Genomic DNA, 23651 nt, shown 5'->3' on the forward strand with positions numbered 1-23651 from the left:
CACCAAAAATGTCATGTTCTGAAAGATTCGCAAAAGTTCAACAGCGGCAGACTGTAACATGTATTAAATGGCAGTGAAGTGTAAAGAATATGCAGAAGTGAAATAAAGTTCTAAACTGACACAATAATTGTGATTATCAATTTGTGGTGAAAACTTTGAGCAAAATAATCATGGTTATCATTTCAACCATTATCTTACAGACCTAGTTTAATAAAGTAAGTTCAAATAAGTCTTTTACTACACACACATTTAACACATTTAAAATTTTATGCATTTGGCAAATGTTTCCGCCAAAGCTATTTACAGTTAGCTAAAGCTAAAGCTAAAACATTTCTGTTGATTAAAATAAAATAAAATAAAATACATTATTAAATATTATTAGGAAAAAATGCCGCTAGAAATGCTGCTTTAACAGTAAACGAAATACTGTAAGTTTGAGGCACTTGATTTATTAAGTGGAAATAAATAAAAACTAAAATAAATAAATGTAAAAAGGAATATGAAAAAATAAATGATAAAATGATAAATGCACTACAAATTTGCAAAAAATTACCAAAAATTACCATAAAACAAAAAAAATAAAAAACAAGTCAACATCAAAATATTAAACAACTACAATTAAATTAAAATATAAACTTAATGTATATAGATTGAAATCACTGTAAATTATTTATCATCAGTTTGTTTGTGCCCTTGGGATCAAACCCATGACCTTTTCACTAATAACATGATGCTCTGCCAATTGAGCAATAGGAACTACAAAATTTTAAGGAAAAATGTATGGATATTAAAAAATCGGTAGATATTAAAGATAATGTAAAATATAGATGTACTTTTGTTAAAGTGAACAAATTACTGCTGCACAAAAAATCAAACAGACTCGGTCTATCTCAGAAATCTCTGACTCTGATCAGAAAACAGACTAATATTGTGAAATTTAGTGTTTGCAGATCTGGATCTGAACATCAGATGAGCGTCAGTCAGTGATGAATGCACCGACACCCTCCACCTGACACATTCTATTAAAACAGCGTCTCAATACGACAGCAGAAGTCTCATCTGGTCTATCTGAATTATCATCGGCTGTAGGAAATGAAACTGCCTCGTGCGTTTGGCTCAGAGACGCATGCGTTTGAACTGAAGGTGACATTGAATTACTCTATACACCAATCTTCAGATAACAGCGAGTGTTGACACATTTATCAACGGCTACGACCTTCACCAGAAAAAAAATGTCGAGATGATTCTGCGTAAAATAATTTTTATCAGACTTTTATCAATTAGAGAATGTATTTCTCTTTCTTATCTTTATAGTTTACATAAAAGCACATTAAAAATGGTCAGATTAAAGTGGCACGCAGATGTCAATATATGCACCCGAATATGTGCAAAATAGACGCTCTAAAAAAAAGCAATGCCTTCTTCAAAACAATTACTTTATTTTCCTAGACCTTTTGGCTGAACTCCGGACAGTTTATAGCCAGCGGCAAAACCATCTGAGACACAAAGGGAACAATCTTACGCCTTGACTATCTTGAGCACCAAAAGGCACATTATTAAAAAGCTTGTCATGTCCTGAGAGAACTCACAATTGGACAATACATCGCTTTGTTCTGTAAACAAATTGCGCTATGTGAACGTGACATCTCCCTTGAATATATGGGATAGAAAGTCAAGCTGGAGTCTACAGCCATGCCAATCCCTAAAGGTGCCACACCAGTTCAGATTTGCTGGTTCACCAGTCAGCAACTAATTCTGGTCTTTGTAACAGGCGGCATTGTGTTTTATTTTACATTTGATCAAGGGTGGGCTTTTAAAACACTGGATTAACAATATGCATCCCAGGCCTGGAGAGATTATGCGGGTACCTGCTGCTATGCAGTTGGGAATCAAAGTTGTTCACGTGGAAATTTCTAGGAACTGGGTCTGAGCTTGACATTCTTGAAACACCTACGGTCCATTGAAACATGAGCAAAATGAAGAACATTTGGATTAGATTCCTTGGAATTTCTTACAGTCCACTAGCACTCGGAATTGCATTGTAAAAAAATCCACTTACACGGAATGTGGAAGTGTGCAAGCCTATCCTTTAAAAACAGTCAGAGCAAGTCAACTACCATTATCTGCCTTGGCTTGTTACAACATTTGGTGTGAAATGGAAAGAAAAAAACGTCTTTCTTCCTGTGTGTATTCAGAGTAAATGCCGCATGTCAGACAGAGGGATATATTACGATCCCATAAAAAAATCAACCTTCGCCAGGAAGCCAACCTAAATGGCTCTGCCCCATCAATTACACAAGTTCATAGAACTAGATGATCGCTAACACCATCTAAGCACCATATGAATCCAAATGTGAATCAAACCACCCTGTCCATCACCCCAAAATCCTCAGAGAAGCCACAAAAGGAGACGAGCAAGACGTTGTAGGAGTTCCCGGTTGCCAAGTGCGATTGACACGATTCTTTGCCAAGTATTAGCAAACCGACAAGAAAATCCCTCTGGCAGAAAAGTGTCAACAAAAATCCGACATAAAAGCCACATTCATCAACAGACAAAGACGGCGATGTGGACGGAAACGGGTGCACTGCGTAGATTCACATTTTGTCCGGTCATGGGCCAAAAGAGGTGTTTAAGTTAGACAAGCCGTGTTATACCCCACAAAGAGAGCACGCAAGCGGAACTCTGGGAAAAATACAGTCGCCTTTAACCCTTAATCTATCATGTAGACAGTCATCTCATCCTCAAAGCGATGCCCGCGCTGTATTAAAGTAGCTTTAAGTGACTGTATTAAAGTCTTTTGTTTGCCATTATCTTCTGTTGACAGAGTCTTTGTGAAAGAGTCTCTGCATCAGTGGATCTGAAACGTTCACAAAGCCTCCGAACCAAATATCTGACCGGCCTATTCACAACCTACACACAGTGCCTCACACATCACTTCCCAAAGACAAATTTTCTGTCTTCAATGAACAAAAATGATATAGCGTGAATCCCTTTCTCAGGTTTCAGATTGTCAAGATTTTGACGTCGAGCAAACTGTAATTTTCGAAGTCTTAAGCCAAGCGTGAGCATTGGGAAATTGGAAAAATGATATCCTGGTGTCATTCGCGCAGGTCTTCAGTGATGGAATGAAGTAATCTGAAACGCGCAGTGCTTTGTGTTGGCATTCTTTACACCTGTTTTACTCTTTTGGCAACTTAATCATCACCCACTCATGTAACAATAGCACATGTACGTTGTCATGCTCTAATCTAAAAGTCAGCAAAGGCTTATAGGATCTTAGAAGCAATTTAATGAAACACTACCCGACGCCTATTATGTTTTGCTTTAGACATTAACACAATTACGTTTCCATTCTAAAAAACGCAGTTGTGTGAAAACCCTAGTGTTCTTGTTTGGCTTGGCCGGCATCTATTTAAAGACAGAAGCCTTCAACGGTCTTGCTGATTCTCAGTCCAAAAATCTTGTTTTCTCACGATTGAGTGTCAGGTGAAGCAAGTTGTCTTTGCCCAAGTTGACCATATCTAAGGATCCCTTTCATTGGAATTCTCACAGGTGTGTGTGACTTCTGTTGAAATGACCAGACAGAGGTACAGTAGCACAGAGTACGTTTACACGACAACGATGGAGTAGAAAACGGATAAGATTTTCCTTCGCGTTATATAAAAGCGTTCACATACACACGACACCGTTGTCAAGACGATCTTCGTTTACATGGATCCGCAAAAACGAGTAAAAACGCTGTATTGCACATGCCAGGCCAGTGGATGGCGATGTCACTTTCTAAAGAAACACTACCTGCCTGCGCAGTTTACACTGAGGCGATAACGCAATCATTTTTAAAAACTTGTTTCCAAAAGTTTGCGTTTTCATTCCTCCAAAACACCATTGGCGTATAAACGAACAGCCAAAAATGAAAAACCTTTTCCGTTTTTAGTTCAAACGGTCTCTAAAATTCAACGCTCAAACTAGAATGGGAATCAAAAGATCCCTGAAGTGCACTTTATCATGCCGTTGGCTACATAGTCATCTCAATAGGTTTTGGAACAAACCCTATGCATCAAGAGGAAATGCACATCTAACCCGACTTAAACACTGTCTAGATCACAGAAAACTTTACAATGAAACAGCGAGACAGGTACGAGCTTGACCTCAAAAATCGCAATCTTAACTTGAACAAATATTGCTGTGGAAGAACAGATAACCTCAGGTAACCGAGTACGCACAAGCACAAAGAATGACTTTCAGCGTATGCGGTTGTGGGGTTCTCTAAAAGTCAGCCAGGGGTCAGATATAGTTCCTGACACATTGATACTTTCATTAAAGGATGGAGGGAGCGGATCAGAGGTCACTTGCAGGAGTTGCCGTAGAGACCGCTCACAGAGGCCGCACTGTTTTCTGCTGGCCAGCAGGAGACTGGAATGTTGGGCGGGATTGGGGCTCACTTTCACTGCACCACATACCTTACCAGATAATTACATAGCGGAGGCGGGGGGGCTACATTGCCGGCGGTCTGTCAAATGCAAACGACGCGGCACGGTGTCTGACAGACCTGCTGCTGTTCTGCCAATGCACATGCTCAGGAAGTGACACGTCGTTTGATTGAGTGACTCGGTGAGTATGAGCCATGTTGCGAACTCTCGCTATATCTAATGAACAATATTCCTTCATCCTCCTGTCATTCAAAACCTGACTGACTTTCTTTCTTCTGCAGAACACAAAAGATATTTAGAAGATATTTGGAAGAACATTGGTAACTAAACATGACCCCTATTGACAATTGTATTGGACACAAAACCATCGAGACATTTCTCAAAATATTTGTTGTGTTGGACAAAAGAAAGAGTCATATTCAGGTTCTGAATCACATGTGGGTGAATACATGACCATTTTCATTCTTATGTAAACTATCACTTGCTGGTTTTCAACATTACTTTTAAAAGCACCATGGATACAAGTAGAACACTATACTTAATTCTTCTGGTTTCATCTAGAAAATCACTTTGAACTTCCAACTGTTCAAGGCTTGAATAGAATAAATTTCATTGTTTTTTGGCCACCATCCTAACTCTTCTCTGCCCTTTGGAACAGACCAAGAAAACACTGTCACAATGGAAAGTTTCTGATCAAACAAGCAAACAATATTTTACATGGCCTTAACTCAACACACACATTTAAAGGGCCAGAATTAAAGGGATACTTTACTACCAAATCAAAATTTCCCCATGTTTTACTCCGCCTAACTGAATCTTAACTGAATATGGTTTTCTTCTTGAAAAAGAATGCAGTCAGAGTTATAATACGTATCATTTTACTTCAAAGCGGTAGAATGGGAGTGAATGGGTGTTGACTTTTTGAAGCTCCAAAAACTGCAATCAAAGAACTGCTCGACACTGCTCTGTAGTCTTAAGTGATAGTTCACCCAAAAATGTAAATTCTGTCATCATTTACTCATCCTCATGTAATTTCATACCTGTATTAATTACTGTGTTCTGATAAACACAGAGAATGATATTTGGAAGAATGTTAGCAATTCAATCCAAAATCATTGACTACCATAGTAGGAAAAATTTAAATGGTAGTTTCTTTTCCTACATTCTTCAAAATATCTATAATATCTATAAAATATATGCAATATTTTTTTCCTACTATGGTAGTGGATGATGTCCCAGAACTGAGAATAGCTAACATTCTTCCAAATAGCTTTCTTTGTGTTCAACAGAACAAAAAAAGTTATACAGGGTTGGAACAACATGAATGATGACAGAATTTCCATTTCTGGGTGAACTATCCCATTAATAAAGGTCTTCTGAAGTGAATCGATGCGTTTGTTTAAGAGAAATATCCAAATTGAGAGCACTATTAACGTTGATGTCTAGCTTCAGTCACCGGCAGATGACGCAGGCACGTCGTAAGTTCCGGTGACAAACGCTGCATTTTCATTTTGTTCCAATAGGATAGCGTCTACTCTGGCAGGAGCTTTCGTCACCGTCATTTGCCGGAAAAACAAGCCTCTGGTTCACGCGCATTCGAGAGATGACGGAAGCTAGACATCAACATTAATAGCGCTGTCAATATGGATTTTCTCTTAAACAAACTTATCGATTCGCTTCAGAAGACCTTTGTTAAGACCACGGAGCCGTGTCGAGCAGTTCTTTGATCGATGGATGCACTTTTTGGAGCTTCCCATTCTACCACTTGAAAGTAAAATAATATGTGGTATTATAACTCTGACTGCCTTATTCTTCAAGAATAAAACCATATTCAGTTAGGATGCCTTGAGGGTGAGCAAAACATGGGGAAATGTTGATTTGCTAGTAAAGTATCCCTTTAAATGTGGCTACTACTACACTACTAAACACAAGTTTCTCATACATAAGGTATTTTACATGCCTCATGACATCCCTCGACCAAAACATATTTACAGTTAAAATGTACAAAAGTGACTATAAATTGTTTTTCCTGGTGTCATGGTAGCAAATGCATTAACTAATATTAACAAATGAGACATTAAAGTGTTCCTAGGTCTGGTTTCCTGCCTTTTTCTTCCTTGCAGGGTTAAAGCATGGCATGCTAGTCTGCAAATAAGAGAGAACTGAAATACAGGTGTTACACAACATCTGCGTTCTTCAGAAAAGCACTTCGCCGAACAGGGGAGGCTTCCTTTCTCGCCCAAAATCTACCACACCTGAATCTGCAAAACAAGTCAATCCAACACAAGCCGTAGCACCTGGGGCAGTAAAAAAAGCTTTAACTGAACTTGAGAGTCAATCCCAATGTCATAGCATGAGAAAGACCTTAAACCGGGTGTATGTGATTTAAGTGAACTGTTTCTGTGCTCCTATTTGTTCTTCATTAGATGGGCACTGGCAGAACACCCTCTGAAGATTTATCAAAAAAGCTTTTAATGGGTCATTGTGAGCACCTCTAATTTTGGACGCTGAAGGAAGCAATACAATCACTAGAATCGTCTTTAAAATTGTGTAAAAAATAGTACAGTGTGTGCCCGGCTTTCAGGGATCAGAGAACCGTGATGGCTGCCTTTGATCTTCCAAGACTAGGTGTAGTTAGAGGCTAGGGGTGTGTATTTTATGAAGATGGGTCTAAAAATAAAGAGAAGGCATTCATCTCGAGGAACAAACATGACCTTGGCCAAAACGTCTGACGTGAGAGCCAGCAAAAAAGGGGGCGGGGCGGGGCGTTGCAGGAGATGACTTTAACCGGCACATGTTTCTACACCTGACTGGCTGTGTTTTTCACTCAGGAACCCTTTGTGTCCCGCACAATCGCTCTGTGATAGCACAAAGGCCCGCGCAGCCGTGTGTGGAATGACTGAACGGCGTCGTAGGGGAGGGAAAGCCGCCCCCTTTGAAGCCTGCGCAGCAGTCAGACAGAAATACAGCGAGTGTGCGCCGAGATAAGACCAAAACACTGAGCTGACTGTCTGACAGAGGGAATGTGATTCAGCCAGGTGCTGACAGATCATCCAGAATATCTATGCGAGAGAAGAATGATGTATAAAAACAGCTTCACGACATCTAACAATGCATGTCATAAAATGAGGCATAATTAATACAAAAAGTTCAAATACAAATTCTGACATTATTCGGTCACTCATGTCATTGCAATGCAATACTTTTTTTCATTGTTGTTATAAATAATTATTACTAGATCAAAATGTAAACAAACTTGAAAAAATGAAACTGAAATTTAAATATTTATTTCTATTTTATTATAGACGGTTTCATAAACAAAGGTTATGTGGCCCAAACTTAACTTCTGGTAGACCTCTGCAAAGAATCAATAACTGTTGAGTAGTTTTTCATTTAAATTTAATACAATAAAATTTGAATATTAATTAATATTAATATAATTTAAATATAAAAAAATGATTACAAGGCACTAGCCAGACCGATAACCAAACACAGACCAGGGGGTAACTTTAGGCCAGGCGCGTGCATCCAATTAAATCGTCTATATAAACATGTTTATTATATAAATATTTATTTCCAAAATATTTTTTAAAAAATGTAAAAGCTTGTTTTAGAATAGGTAGGTAGGTAGTTGACAAATAAACCATGTCCTATGGTGTCCTATGGCGTGACAGCAAAAATGTAGAAAACAAACTGTTCATAATATATTATTTAAATAATTAATATTTATAATATAAAATAACATAAGACAGATTTATCTTCATTGTTAGTTCTAAATTTTTGCTGTCACACCATAGGACACGTGTATGGTTTATTTGTCAACTACCCAACTAAGTCAATAAAAATGAAAAAGTTCTGTCTATTTTATGTAAAATTTTAGTTTTAAGAAAGGACTTAAGAAAGCAAAACCATAAGACTGAATTTCTTAAAGCAGTAAAAGTATGAAAGCATTATATACATTGACACATGTTGGAAACTCAACCAATTAAACTAAACAGATGTCATTTGTCAAATAAACTGTCATCGCTTTACAATACATTGACAAAACGCAAATTGTTTGTATCATAATATATCATGCCACTGTATATTGGAATATTGGGCAAGTCTGATGACAGATGGAGAGAGTGTCTGAAACTTGTTTGAAAACAGTCATTATTTCTGCTGTTCTGCTTGGTGCCACTTTAACACAGCCACGCAAAACAACTGCATAAATAAACTCTTGCAGACAGGAAGCACATTAAGACATCAAAGATCCCTAGAGATGCAAAAATATTCCAAAGAAGATCAAACCGCCAGGTATTTCTGTCTTGCTAATGCAAACTTTGTTGATTACTCAAGATCAAGCACCTTTTCATAACGCCAACACAGCCCCAGGATTCATAAACTCAGTCAAATCACAACACATAAGACCTCACATTTTTGTCCGGACAAGTTAATAAACTAGAAAGTGTTGGGCGTAACTCGATGTGCCCAATTAAGGGAGCGGTTCTCTATTACCCTGGTTTAAAGTAGGTTAAGTGCCCTTGTTCTGTGCTCTTACAAGTGTTCTAAACACCAACTACCCAGAGTTTTACCCTACAGAGCTACCTGCTGCAGGTAACTGTTTTTCACTCCCCTGCAAATCCCTGGAATTTCCACCTCCCCTTTGCTGTCAGTCTATCCCCCAACCCTGTCTATTCCCACCACAGAGCCGTCTGCTTGATTTATTCCCACCTACTTCTGTTATACAACTCTGAGCTCTTCCATCGTCTCATTCAAAACACGTGGATTTATTCATCTACTTATTTTAAACATTCTCATGCGCAAACGAATGCACATTACAAGTGAAGTAATCATATCATGCAAGGCAGATATCTGAATATCTCCTGTAACTTATAGGACTACATTTTTGCATCTGTTTTTCTCAGTTCCTGCAATGCCTGAATTTCCCCTCAGAGAAAAGCTTGTTATCTTATTTTAAATTAAATTGAATTAAAATGATAATTACATGCAGGATCACTAAATAGATTTTTATGCAAATGTTTTAAAAATGCAGCAGCACTGGTCTCTAGACTAGACGTTAAAAGTTCTGGCTAGTATTTATCTTCAAAATAAAACTTTCATCTTCTAAAAATAAATGCACGTTGCTCTCATGATCTGAATGCCCAATTAAAGTTAAAGGAACAGTACCAGGGGCCTCATTTATAACCGTTGCGTACGCACAAAACATGCCCTGAAAGAGGCGTACGCCACTTCCCACGCAAAAGATGGGATTTATAAAAACATGTGCGCACCTGCACGCAAACTCTGACCCATGCGTACGCACATTCTGGAGACAAGGGGTGACACAAATGGTGAGTTAGTGAACTTAGATTGCAGAAACTAAGATTGATAAAAACAATTATAAGCATTAATGCCTCACACACATTTAATTTGACTTCATATCTGTTAAAGATCCACATTATCATGAAGATTAAATCTGCAGTTATTTACGCTTGTATTGAGTGATAACTGTTTCATGCACCTTCTTGTAAAATCCAACTCAAATCTTAAATAAAAATTCAATCTAAATATTTAATCAGCGCTGTCTCACCAACACACTATGAGCACATGAGGAGATGATGATCTGACTGAATAGGGACAGCATCAAATATGATAACCGCAGAACACAGTGTAAATAAATACTAAATATATTTTCCTTAAATACTGTGCATAATCATCGAATGTCAAAGTCTGAAAATTCAGCCATTAAGCTCTCGCACAATCGTTTCTCTTTATGTTCTCGTTGTCAGTTTTAACTATGTTCTTAACAAAACCGGAATGAAGAAACATTCGCCTTTTACAATTATGTCTTCAAATGTTATCTCAGATGAAGGACACCACTAATTAATGAGGTGATTTTAATGAGGTGTTAATGATCAGTCTAAATGCTGTAAACATTTAAAGGCTGCAGAGACTTTCTTTGGCTTTAATATTATAACAATTATTAATTTGGAAATCTCAGTGAATCTCATGTGTGGACATTTGTGATTTCGTTGCAGAGATAAATGATGGGATCGGGTGTTTTCGGCAGTTTTACATCATTTGTTGTTATTTTTCTATGGCATCTGACTGCGGTTGGACCCGGAAACGGTACAGTATATGTCCATTATTTTATTTTAGAGCAACTATGTTCCAAAAGTTTGTCCTTTGGTGCTCTGTTGAGAATATTCCTTTAAAACACTCGACGGACATCAGAGATTGCTAAACACTACAGAGGCAAAACTCAGTAGCTTTACAGACCAAGAAACCAGTGCTGATGAAAGATAAACATTCCCATCATAACTTATAAAAAACATAGGCCCTATATACTGTATGATCACCCTAAAATATATTGGGGTGAGCCAGGTTTAGAAGCCAATGTCACAATGGCACCAAAAGGAAAAAGCATACAGCATCAGAATAAAGGTCTTCAACAACATTCCTCTTAGAAAGCTGGTCCTCCGCCTGAGAGCAAAGCAACAATGCAGACCTTGTTGCTCGAGTCTTCCTGCCCTAAGTTACGCCCTGACTGACCTTCTAAATCTGACCCCACCGCCCAGCGAAAGGCCACCCATCACAAGGGTCCCATTTCAGCCATCTTCAAGAAGCAGATACACTTGTCAAACTGGTTAGTAGTTTTGCAACCGGACAGAACATTATCCTATAATAACACAATACGCAATAAAACAGAATTTGTTAAGACTTAAATCTATAGGCCTACTAGTATGGGGTAGCTGACAAATATACTGTACATGTGCCCTATGGTTTGACATTTAGAAAACAAACTGTTAATAATATATTATTCCATTATTACTTAGATGTATAATAAAATAGCATAAGAGGGATTTATCTTCATTGTTAGGTTTTTTTCAAAAATGTTCATAGGACACATTTACACATTTATTTGTCAACTATCCATAGATTTATAAACTGAGGCATGAGGTCAGAATGCACAAATCTCAATGTATATTCTGAATTAAACCAATCAATAGCAATAACTCATCTGTCAACACCAAACAAGGCACTGCCCACATCCCAAAGTGTATCGTTCTTTATTGACTAAACATTGCAGAAAAAGCAGCTCAGAAATGCCCTGCATAGGTTCAAAGCATCCCAGGATGCACCCGATGAGGGCAGAGTTGTAGCCTGATCTGGGGAACTGGTGACTACTTTAAGTGAGCTAAAATATGAGATACTGTAGATTTTATTATGGTCACTACATAATCCCCATAGCTCAACTGGTGTCATTTCAGGCGTTTTTATTTTACACTATTCCAAAGCGTGAAAATAATAAAAAGAACGTGTAGGTGTGTCAAAACATTTGACTACTAGTGCATCTACTATTTTTCACACAGCAAATCATGTTACTTGTACGATCGACTGATTCGTTTTCTCAAATAAAAGCTGAACTCCCTTCTAACTGCTTCGACAAGATCAAACGCTTTCTTAATCACACGCGCGTCTTACCTTAGACAAGAGCCTGTTTTCTTTCTTCTTCTCCACATGTTGATCCAACGGCATCTGCAGAAAATCTTCTTCACAACAGATGAAGCTCACGGTGCATCCCATCCAGACAGGTTTAGATGAGAACTATAACGACCCATTCAACGCGAACTTTACAACGACGAATCCTCCTGAAGGTAAGCGCGCCAGGTAAGAGCTCCTCTGATGTGTTGTTTTGCCCGAGAGCTAGTACAGTTACACTGGCTACAAGTCAGTCCACGCGTCTATTTAAACTATCCGAGTCTGTGCGAACTTGAACGCGAACGATGATCGTTTTCCCTCAGAAATCCCATTCATAATCCCGCAGCAGCGCGTTCCCGCTGTGAAGAAACAGGAAGAATTGGAGTGCGAGAGGGAAAAGTTGGAAATCTGGGATGTGTAACTCCACACTCCTTCCAGAACATGCGACTGGCGCTGAGTGGAAACACGCTGCGCTACATTGCAGCACTGTAACATTTATACTGTAACAACACTAACATTGTAACAATGTAACACGCGAAACGTATATTTCATCAAAGTGACGCGTAGAGTTCTTAAACGTGCATCAGAAATGAAGGCACGTGCATTGTACGTCAGATTTAAAGTGTTAAATCTGTAAGCATACCTGACAACAACTGTATTTCCCAAATTATTGATTATAACTTCCCATAAAAAGTAAAGTTTACCATGTGAAGGTTGATTTTACGCAGCGTCTCAGCGCTTAAACGGTACTGTGGTTTAACCAATAGTGTGAGTCTGGGGCGGGGCGATCTGTTTGTCCGACCTATGACACACAGAGGGAGTGTTCAGATGTGTCCATTCATCTTTCTAGGCCCTGTAATGATCAACTTTCACGCGTTTTTTTAACGTTTAGTCAAGGCTTTGTCAAGCCGATATCAAAGTGTATCTGTCCTTTTCTTGTTATCAGTGAAGTAAAGTCGTAAACGGCGAGAACAAAGCTTACAATCAGCAGGTGTTTACCTACAGTTACTGATCCATCACAGATCCAGGTATTGTTTTCATGATACGAAAGCTTCAGAGGCTGGAATATTAGTGTGCATTGAAGCTGAATGTGCCATTTGTGATGAGGGGTTTGAATGTTTTCCAAGCCCAGTAATGTTAGCAAAAATAACCAGAACAAATAGTGAACAGTTCTCAGGGAAGAATTTAATTTAGCCCACAAGACTTTGTTTAGTATTGGGGATGAGAAAGCTGCATTGAGACTTAACATTTAGCACAATTCTAAATGTACAATCTGTAGCTTGTGCGTAATGTTTGTTGCTATTTGTACATTATATCTAACTGTATTCTGCACTGTCTGGAGCGCTCAGGATTTCACTCACCTCTGTACACGTGCTGTTGGTGATGGGACTATAAACGTGATTTCTTCCTCAGAAAAGACTTTTGTGTTATTTATAGCTAACATTAATCGCAGTGTCTACTAAAGTGGTCTGAAATGAAAAAAAAACAGTGTTGTGATTAAAGGGGTCATATGGCGCGAATACGTGTTTTTCTGTGTCTTTGGTGTGTTATAAGTTGCCCATGCATGTATTAGACACGTAAAATTGCAAAAATTAAACTGTGGGAACAAAAGATGCGTTCTATCTAAAAGCGAATGCTCACCCAGACCTGCCTGAAACGCCTCGTGTAACCACACCCCCACAAATCTACGTCAGTTCGTGGTATGATTTGACTAAGACCGTCCAAATGTATACGCAAGTAAGGTGGGCGTACCTGTCAGTACAATTGTTTTTGGAACCTGATGTTCCAAATATGGTAAGAGGCGTTACATTTACATCACACGCTTGCAGTATTCGACCAATCACTACACACTGATTAACTGGCCAATCACAGCACACCTCGCTTTTCAGAGCGGTGAGCTTTGTAAAAAATCTGCACGTTTCAGAGAGGCGGGGCAAAGAGGAGATACAAACATGCACGGTATGTGGAAAATACAGCATTTTTAACCTTAACCTTAAAACAAACCATAATATTCGTTTTAGCCGTGTCATATGACCCCTTTAAAAAGTGTGTTCCTGGATCGCCTTTAGAGCCCTTTTTTAATTGCACTTAGGGATTGAAATTGTCCATTGAATCAGTACATCAGTGATTCAACAGAAAGAAAGTAGTCCGTGTGAAAGCTTTTATCCATAAAGGCTGGACACATACTCATTTTACATCTGGCAGCCCAAGTGCCCAATTTGTTTTCTGTTGTATTAAACTTTGGTTGTTCAGGCCAGTAGGCTAAATTGCATTGACTGATAAGAAGTAGCTTAAATAATGACTTCCTTCCTCAGACTTCTTATGAATTCTGAATTGTTTTGGTTTTGCAGTGGGAGTTATTCTTTGACTTTTATTTTGTGTTTGATGTGTCGTCATTTCTTTCGCTGGTAATTTGAAAGGTCAAAAATCAAGAAGGTTTAGTCCTCTTTATACTTCTAAGTCCAAAATATAAGAAATGCTATTCATTCTTAGACCTGACGGGTAATGTCTCTTCTGTATGATTCAGTTAATGTCAATAGACTGATTCTAGGACAAAACTCATTTTTGTAAATTGACATACAGTAGTCACTCGGTTGGTTTGATGATTTCAACCAGAGACACACAACAAGTAACAGGACTGAATTTTTTTCACTTCTAGTATTTTTTGGATTCCCAAGCTCTACATAGTACTCTGATCATTTAAAGGTTTATTTTTGTTAATGAAATGTGTGACATTTTTCAGTATGTAGGCCTACATGCTGGAGTAAAGAATGAACATGGTCATGATTCTATTATTAAAGGTTACGTTTTGGAGAAAGTGTCAATTTTTTAAGAAGAGCCCAAAATTCTACGAGTTCTTTCAGAGGCATTACAAACAACTCACTGTCTTTGCAATGTGTCATGTTTGTAGATCTCATGCTGTGACATTGGTTGTCTGTTTTTCTCTTCTGCTGTTGGCAATTTTGAGGACATTTAGCGTATTAGCGCAGAGGTGGGATGGCACGTAATGAAGGATAACTACATTAGTGCCGCAATAGCCAAGGTCAAAGATCAAAGGGCCTCTCTCGATTCATTACACAGCCCAATTTGTCTTCGTCCTTTTCCTGTTGACCATTGAATCCATTAGTATTCAGCTCGGCTGAGGAAGAGAGTGAGAGTAATGACACTGAGATAATTGAGATTATTTTAAACCGGTCTTCTTTTTCCTCGCGTGGTTATCTAAGGCAGATGTATATACAGTACTTTTTTCCGAAATAATCATCCTTAAACATTATCATTAGTGCATCAATGAATGAAACATATGCTTTTGTATTTGATTTTCTAGAGATTCAAAAATCTTTCATACGAAGACAGTTCATAAAAATGCCATAAAATTGGTCTGTATGATTTAAGTGCTATATGATGGTGCTTGACAGCTGTGGTCTCTTTGTATTATCTTTTTATTGAAAAAAATATTGAAAGACTCTTTAAAATACTTCCTTTTCAATGGAAAATATGACAGCATACTGTAGACATTTGCACCCTTAAAATGCTTATCGAACGCTTTGATACACTTTACTTTCCTTACGGGATCTTAAGGATTGGCTATGAAAACATTCCCGATTCACAGAACCAGCATCCATGGGAACCAGCTGTATGATGAAAGCTCTTTATTATCTTTATTGTCATCTTTATAGGCAAAGTGCCGAAGTGTTGTTACTTTAAATGAGTCCTGGCATATCTAAGATTTTATAATTAGTTTCAATAGAGTTTTTAATAATGTGTGTCTCAGCTTCACATACAGTACCACCCATAACCCAGCCACTGTCTATTCAAGAGCATTAGTCGCATATTTCAAACAACAAAACTAGGTGTTCCTGCTATCAAATCTTTGAAATATATTTAGACATGTTTCGTGCATGTGTTTTTGAGCGAGAGAGAAACATGCATGTTTTCAAAGCAGCGGAGGTGTACCGTAGATGAATCTTCACATTCCACAACTTGAAAGTAATCTTTTGGTCTGGTCTCTAAAAAATCGACAGTCTGAAATTCTAGTGTTGTTGTTTTCTGTAGTTTGCCATGCTCATTGCCAAGAAGCACACCTGAAATTGCACCATAAATCTGAAAGCTATATCAAGATGCAACATAAATGAATCATTACTTGGAGAAATTGACAATACAGAGTGTATCTTTTGTTTTTTGCCTCAATGTTTGCATTTGTTCTTTTGTACCTTCCAGGGCTTTTATCTTTTATGTTCCAGATGAAAGGCGTCTTGGGAGGCCAAGACGCAGCCCTGTCAGATGTGTGTTGTCTTGGCACAGCCCTGGTTCTGTGTGTGGAGCAAAGCCGCTGTTGATACATGTGGGAGAAAAAAAATGATGCACAAATTGCATTACAGTTGTTTCTCAAATGCTTTTGGATTGATCCACAGAAATGCATGATGTAATTTGATCTAATTGGCTTAATGATCAATTGGTTTATTGTTGAAAAAGCAAATGTAAACATTACATATAAGGAAAAGTAGAGTAGAGTAGAGTAGAGTAGAGTAGAATAGAGTAGAGTAGAGTACAATACAATACAATACAATACAATACAATACAATAGAGTGATAAATTATAAATTGGTTTATTGTTGAAAAAGCAAATGTAAACATTACATATAAGGAAAAGTTATTTGAATAGAATAGAATAGAATAGAAATGTATAGTCATTGTTCAGAAAAAAAACAATACAATAGTGTTCAGCTCCTCAGAATAACAGCAAACATAAGCCCAACATCAGATTTATTTCTATAGTGATTTTCACAGCTTTGAATTGTTGCAAAGAAACTTTACAAAAACATTTCAGCAGTATAAAGACATAAGGGAAACAGTATAAAAATAAGGAAGTCAACAGGAAAATGGTATTAAGATTAAGATTTGTGTATATATCAAATGTAGTGTATATTTTATTTAGGATTAAAAAATTAGGATTCTGTTGCATAGTCACATAGTGGACAGATTTTATTCCTGTTTTAATTCACACCAAATACAAAGTCACCCTCATGCTGTCACTAAAATATTGAGATGCATAGAGTTTCTTTTTCATGGAGAATTATTTTTCATTAATCAAAACTGGATCGTAACCTGCAGGAGGTTATAAGACCCCCTCCCTCTATAGACCCATTGGACAGAATAAAAGAACACAGAAAGGTGATACATACTTTACCGCTGAATGACATGCAGTCATCTGAGATATTAATTTGCTGTGATTATTATGCTGCACATTATTTTGTAAAAGAACATCCTCAAATTACAGAATGCCCTAAAATCATTCCCTGACCACAATACCCAATATGTGCTTTGTCCTACTACATCAAACGTCTTTGTTGAGGAAGCGTCACGAGGTTATCGCTGTTAGTCCTGCAGGCGATATTCTGTTTTCACAGATGAACCGACAGAGACAGAAAATTAAGCTTTATTGCGCGGAAAATCCTTTCATTTCTATGACATGTTTTGGGAAGGTTAGGCTGCCAGGCTTTATGTCGGATTGTTGATCTTTGTGTGCATTCTTTTGCCAGACTTTTCCAAGAGATGGTAATGCAACAGCAGTGCAGAACGGCAGGCCTTATCATGTTTTGTTTTATGTTGGGGTGTCGAGCAGACGGCACTTACATTTTTCAGTCCTGCTCGCTTCGTTTTCCTATTCTCTGTTAAATCACCTTGGAATGGGAGATAACATGTGTATCAGTGGGTATCAGGGGTGTGTGCCAATTTAATTGAGGAATGGCTCATTGGACTTGCTTATTTGTTTTTTAAAAGGTTCCAGCACACTGATATGAAGTCCCACAATGCACTCTTTTGAATGAGGATACTTTTGAATGAGGATAATTTGTTAATGTGGCCCAAAAAGGCTAGAAAGCATTTTATCCTTTCAAGTAAACCAGCCACAAGAGAAACATCTCAATGCTAATCTTAAAGGGATAGCTCACCCGAAAATAAAATTCTGTCATCATTTACTCACCCTCTTGTCATTTTAAACCTCTTCTAGAGAACACAAAAGAAGACATTTGAAAGAATGTTGGTAACCAAACAACGGCGGTACTTATTCACTTCTATTCTATGGACAAAATGAAGCATATCTCAAGAATACAACACAAACGTGTTTCTTAAAGGAACAGTTCAGCCAAAAATGAAAAAGGTCTGTCATCATTTACTCACCCTCGAGTTATTCCAAATCTGTATACATTGCTTTGCTCTGTTGAACACAAAAGAAGATATTTTGAAGAATGTAGGAAAGCAAACATTTCTGGGGCACTTTTGACTACCATTGTAAGTCTTCCAAATATATTTCTCTGTGTTCATCAGAACAAAGAAATGTATACAGAATTGGAACAACTCGAGGGTGAGTAAATGAAGACAGGATTTTTTTTTGGGTGAACTGTGTGCCCGTGTTTTCATAAAACCTCATAAGATGTCATCACATATAATAAGTAATGAAATACTCCTGCAGTTCTAAAGTCGTTAAAATAAACATTGTTTTTTCTTGCAGATTAAACCATACGCCTGTACTCCGAGCCAATCTCTCCTGTGCTATAATCCAACACCGACAGCAACTTCGAGATTCCCAAAAAAATGCCCATCGTCAGCGCTCCTGGGGGCCACAAAAGGTCTCTGTGAGACAGATCTGGGGTCAGACCGGTGCTGCTTTCATGTCTGGAGACTCTTTCGGTCACTTAAATCCACTGGTGCTGAGAGGGGACGTCTGTGCGCTGCTCGACCTGCTCAACATTCCCAGGCTGCTATTCGATACAGAGGTGAATCAGAACATCCCAGAGCTGATGACTAAATTACATTGAACTCATTCAACAGCTCAGCAGTCACATGTACATCCTGCTCATGGCAGGATCCTGCGTGATCTCCATTGTTTATTTTATTAACATGTTAAATAGGAAGCGCATGGATCATGATGCAAGTTACATATCTTAAAGGGTTAATTCACCCAAGTCATCATTTATTCACCCTCATGTCACTCAAAGCCTGGGTATGACTCTTTGTTCTGTGGAACACAAATAAAGATATTTTGAGAAATGTCTCAGTGCTTTTGTGTCCATACATTGGAAGTCAATGGGGGCCATGTTGTTTGGTTACAAACATTCTTCAAAATATCTTCTTTTGTGTTCCACAGAAGAAAGAAAGTCATGCAGGTTTGAAATAACATGATGATGAACAAAAGATGTGTGAACAAACTTCTTCCTGTAATAATGTTTATAGGCATGATAACAAAACACAATCTGTGTTTTATTTTTCTCTAAAACCCACAATAGATGGCTGGAGGAGGATTTCTTGGGAAAATCCCATCATGACTCCTGGTCTGCTAAATACAAGGGAGGAGAGAAAAGGAGGGAGATTTGGAGGAAAGGGAGAACTTTTTCTGTCTCCGAAAGAAACGGATTCAGGCATTGTCCAGTCAAAGGTCGAGCTCAAGTTACGAGTGGACATTAGGGCACAATTGTGTTTGGTGTGTAGAAAGGTGACATTTAAAGTCCAGAGCCTTAGCAGCAATTACCATCACTCACTTAATCCAAACATGAAGGCCGGGGGGCGGCAATGATGTGCGGAATTTGACTCGAAGCCGACATTTGGCAGCCCTTTCAAAGGGACCGGTTATAGCAGGGGCCCTGCGCTTTATGAATATACAACTCGGCTGTTAAGAAGAATGTTACAGTGCTTACGCCACAATGCAACACCACAGGATAACAAATGCGGTCAGACCATAATGTCTGTGCCGTCCCTTTCCTTAATTAAAAAAATGTATTAAGTCTTAAGGCTTTTGTGTTATATCACAGTAATGGACTCCGAATGCCCTCGCTGGCTTTCCATGAATTGCCTTTCCTCCACCAAACAAATGCCAGCTTTAAGACAGTTTTACACGAAGTAATAACTACACAAGTGCCATAAGTTATCAGGTTCTACCAGAAAAGACCTTCTCTAATTTCTCTGCGGACATTTCTAATTAATTTATATTGACAGAAATTCATTTTCTTTTTTGTAATGATGTTGTGTTAACATATAGGGTCAGCTGTTGTGTCAGCGGTTCTTTCCGACAGCAATATTAAATGTAGATTATTATCAAACACTGCCCTCTAATGGTCAAAGAGTAAAACAAGCTATATTTTTATGTGAGGTTTGTATAATCATTGACAGAGCTACTATTTCCATTTATCTCTGTGACAGGTATTTAGCTGGCAAAGATTTACCAGAAGTAAAAATGATTTTACTTTTGCTCATGGGCATTACATTTTGGGTACAAAACTTTGGACGATTTTGCACCTGACCTCTAAATGCAAGATAGTCCATTTTGTGCTTTTAAGATGACTGGCAACATATTTACATTGCATAATGTAGACGCTCTTTTTGAATGGCCATCAATAGAGAAAGATGCGTTTTGCCTCCAGATTGGTGTAGTTACAGAATCTACCACTAGGGGCTAACTAGCCCATGCTAACCAGCCAAACCTTACACCGTGTCTACAGGACGCGACACGACAAAAGACATTAGAAACGCATTAGAACCCATTATAATTTTAAATTTTTCCACACTGGATGCGGCGCGGGGTAGGCACGGTGTTAGCCCCTTTGTTGCAACCCACCAGCTGAAAACAGCTGTAGACGGTGCTGTCCACACATTAAACTGTCCACTAGATGGTGCTGTATACACAACCTCTTATGCAATTCATTTAAGGGATAGTTCACCCAAATATTAAAATTCAGTCATTATATTATCTTTTCATCACCATCCTCACTTTGTTCAAAACCTGTATATGACTCTTTCGTCTGTGGAACACAAATGAAGATATTTTGAAAAATTGTGAAAAAAAGTGGTTTTGTGTTCATACAATGGAAGTCGATGAAGCTAATGATGTTTAGTTACCAACATTCTTTACTTAAATATTACTTAGCTACCAACATTCTTTAATATATATATATATATACATGAAGTGTTATATATTTAGTATGAAATTGTGAAATAACATTATTTTTCCCCATTTGTTTTCAATAAATATGAGACATAATTTGATGTCATCCTTTCAAAACTAATGAAAATTATACTGTTTTAAGATGAGTGATGACTATAACTCCCCTACTGCAATAGCCAAACAGTTCTTTAAGATATGATATAAAAAAAATGGTTATGTTTACGTGTCACACCATAGGACCTTATGTCACACCAAAGGACAGAAAACTTCCAAATTGTTTCACCCAGAAAACATTTTCTATGTCACTCATTCAGTCAATCAGTGTCTCCCTACTGCACAGCACAGCTAATTGTTATTCAACCTATATTCATTAAGATGTGAATTAATTTTATAAAGACCTCTTTCTATGAGGTTTGATTCTTTTTGATTCTATTTTCTTTCTGTGTCATTCTCTTAGGATCTCCTCCCTTCTGTGTGAATCGTTGTTCATTTTCTCTCTATCCGTGTGCTCTCTCTTCCATTCATTTTTCTCCCTCAATTTTTTCTGTCTCAAAACCAAAGAAGTACCACATTTTATTTATTTTCATGACACTTATAACAATACATTTTCTGCAAAAACATCAGAAAATTTTTAATTAATGTATTAATTAAATTTGAGAACACCACAAATGATCAAAAATGAATAAGAAATTGTTTAAAATGCTTTTTAAAAGACCTTGTCCTCTTGTGACAGTACAGTCGTCACACCAGTGGACAATATCTGTCACACTGAGGGACGTTTCAGCCTTTTGTCTCAGCTAATGACCTTGCTGTTTCTAGCTAACCTGTCAACAGTTAGCAAAAATAATTAGCATAATTTTCCATGATTATGTAGTTTATAGTTTTTTAATAAAAAATATATAATTTCTATAAACTATTATAGTGGTTCCAAAAAAGTGAAATATTTGAACAATTTTGAGACAAAAATTGACCATGTTACGTCATGTGCCTCACAGAGGATTCAGTAACATGATCTTGAATGGGGTCTTTTTAGCAAAGTAATGTTGTTTGTGGATTTGCCCGATTTAAAATCAGGATCTGGTGTCACTCACACCAGAGGACATGGTTTTCAGTGACAAAATGTATCAAGTTAATTCACTAAAATAGACACAGTCACCCCATAGGACAAATTTTGAGATTTGGCTCAAAAAAATAAAAGCATCTAATAGCACAGCAGTTTTATAACAACAGGTCCATGTAAGATAACCATTTACTTCATTTTAAATGATGACAATATTAATCATATTCATTTTGATCTTGTGTGACAGTGAAAATGCCATGTCACGTCAACAACCCATCATATATATATATATATATATATATACGTATATATATATATATATTTCATGCTTTAGTGGACAGGATGGTAGAGATTGAAAGGAAAGGAATCACGGGGTCGGCAAAGGACCGGGAAAGGAGTCGGGATTTGACTCCATTTGGCAGATGTGCAGTTGCACTATGTCAACAACCACTAAGCTATTAGCGCCGACTAAATTATAATATTTGCTATTAAATTTGCAAATGATTCTGCATTTTCTGCATCAATACATATAAAAAACGTACCTTAGGTGTAAAGATTCACATGCAAATTTGCATTGCTTTTGCCACGGTAGGATATTTTTCCACATATTTTGGATGATGGATTTTTTATAGTAATTGCTTAACAGTTTTTTTGTTTGTTAAATGGATATAGCCTACTGCAAAAACCCATTTACAAAGTCATTTGACTGCCATGAAGTGCTTGACCTTTACTCTATTTCCTGTTCTTAGTGCTTGTCAATAGAGCATTTGGCATGTATAAAATTGTTGTCAAACGTTTCGCTCATTTTATAGCTCATAGGCGTATGTGAGCGGCAGAGCAATCCTCTGAAAGACTTCTGGGAAAAATATAGTGAACGGTTTTGTGAGATTGTTTTTGTGGGAAGCTTCTTTCATGTTCCATCAAAAACCTCCCTGTAATAACTGTGATAAGCTTTATTTGTAGGTTATTTGCGCTAGATAGAAGCCAATTAGTCGATATGAATATTACCTCGTATTTGACGTCATTTTATACCGAAAGGAATAGTGCATTGGGTTATAGCTAGTTTTCGGAGCGTTTGCTAAGACCAACTTTATAAAATGCTGGTGGTTAAAAGGATCATTCATCCAAAAAGGAAAATTCGTTCATCTTTTTCCATCCTCGTGTCATTTCAGACCTGTATGAGTTTCTTTTGCTGAACACAAAAGAAGATATTTTGAAGAGCGTCGGTGACCGAACAACACCGGTCCCCGTGGACCACCATTGAATGGACACAAAACCACGGAGACATTTCTCAAAATATCTCCTTTAGTGTTCCACGGATGTCACACGCAGGTTTTAAACAAAGTCGACAATAACCATGTGACTTGTTGATGGTCAAGCACTACTTTTATTTACTACAGGAAAAGTAAAACTGGGGTAATAAATAAAAGCCGCTGAAAAGTTTCCGTAAACATCAGCATGTTTTCACGTGGCTAAAAATACACCTGAAGCATTTCTCTTCAGCATGTCTTTGTTTCGTGACAATAACTCTTTCCTTCTAGATGGTGAGCATCTGAAATAAAACGAGGAACGTCTTCCATCCATAACCCTGTTCCACTTCTGACCGCTGAGAAAGACACGTCCAAGTGTCCACATCCCGTCCTCATCTCTTACCCCATCCAAACCAACACATGAATACATCCTTCATGACGCAACACTGGCACTTCTCTTTGTCTTTCTCTTAAAAGTGTGTTTATGTGCTGGTGTGTGTGTGTGTGTG

General features: G+C 37.7%; 2 protein-coding genes across 11 annotated transcripts in view; one reads left to right on the plus strand and one right to left on the minus strand.

Moving 5' to 3' along the window:
* The window catches only part of tns1b (tensin 1b), a 182928-nt gene extending 170591 nt beyond the window's left edge, over positions 1–12337 (minus strand). For 3 of the 9 annotated variants that reach the window (XM_057336915.1, XM_057336908.1, XM_057336907.1), the window contains exon 1: positions 11899–12335. In XM_057336915.1, the coding sequence (XP_057192898.1) occupies positions 11899–12000 (102 nt within the window). In that variant the 5' untranslated portion in view covers positions 12001–12335. Of the gene's footprint in view, positions 1–11898 lie in introns of all 9 variants that reach the window. The other 6 variants (XM_057336913.1, XM_057336911.1, XM_057336909.1 and 3 more) reach the window with 4 other exon arrangements.
* LOC130556160 (uncharacterized) lies at positions 11958–23547 on the plus strand. Of its 2 annotated transcripts, XM_057336925.1 has the most exons (4): positions 11958–12071; positions 18406–18670; positions 19181–19329; positions 23434–23547. In XM_057336925.1, the coding sequence occupies exons 1-4, from the start codon at positions 12015–12017 to the stop codon at positions 23446–23448; spliced, it is 486 nt and encodes a 161-aa protein (XP_057192908.1). In that variant the 5' UTR covers positions 11958–12014; the 3' UTR covers positions 23449–23547. The 2 variants fall into 2 exon arrangements, with proteins under 2 accessions (XP_057192908.1, XP_057192907.1); XM_057336924.1 differs by lacking the exon at positions 23434–23547 and having other exon boundaries at positions 19181–19955.
* The last annotated feature ends 104 nt before the right edge of the window (positions 23548–23651 follow it).

This window comes from Triplophysa rosa, linkage group LG6 (assembly GCF_024868665.1).
Source record: "Triplophysa rosa linkage group LG6, Trosa_1v2, whole genome shotgun sequence".
NCBI classification, from domain to species: domain Eukaryota; kingdom Metazoa; phylum Chordata; class Actinopteri; order Cypriniformes; family Nemacheilidae; genus Triplophysa; species Triplophysa rosa.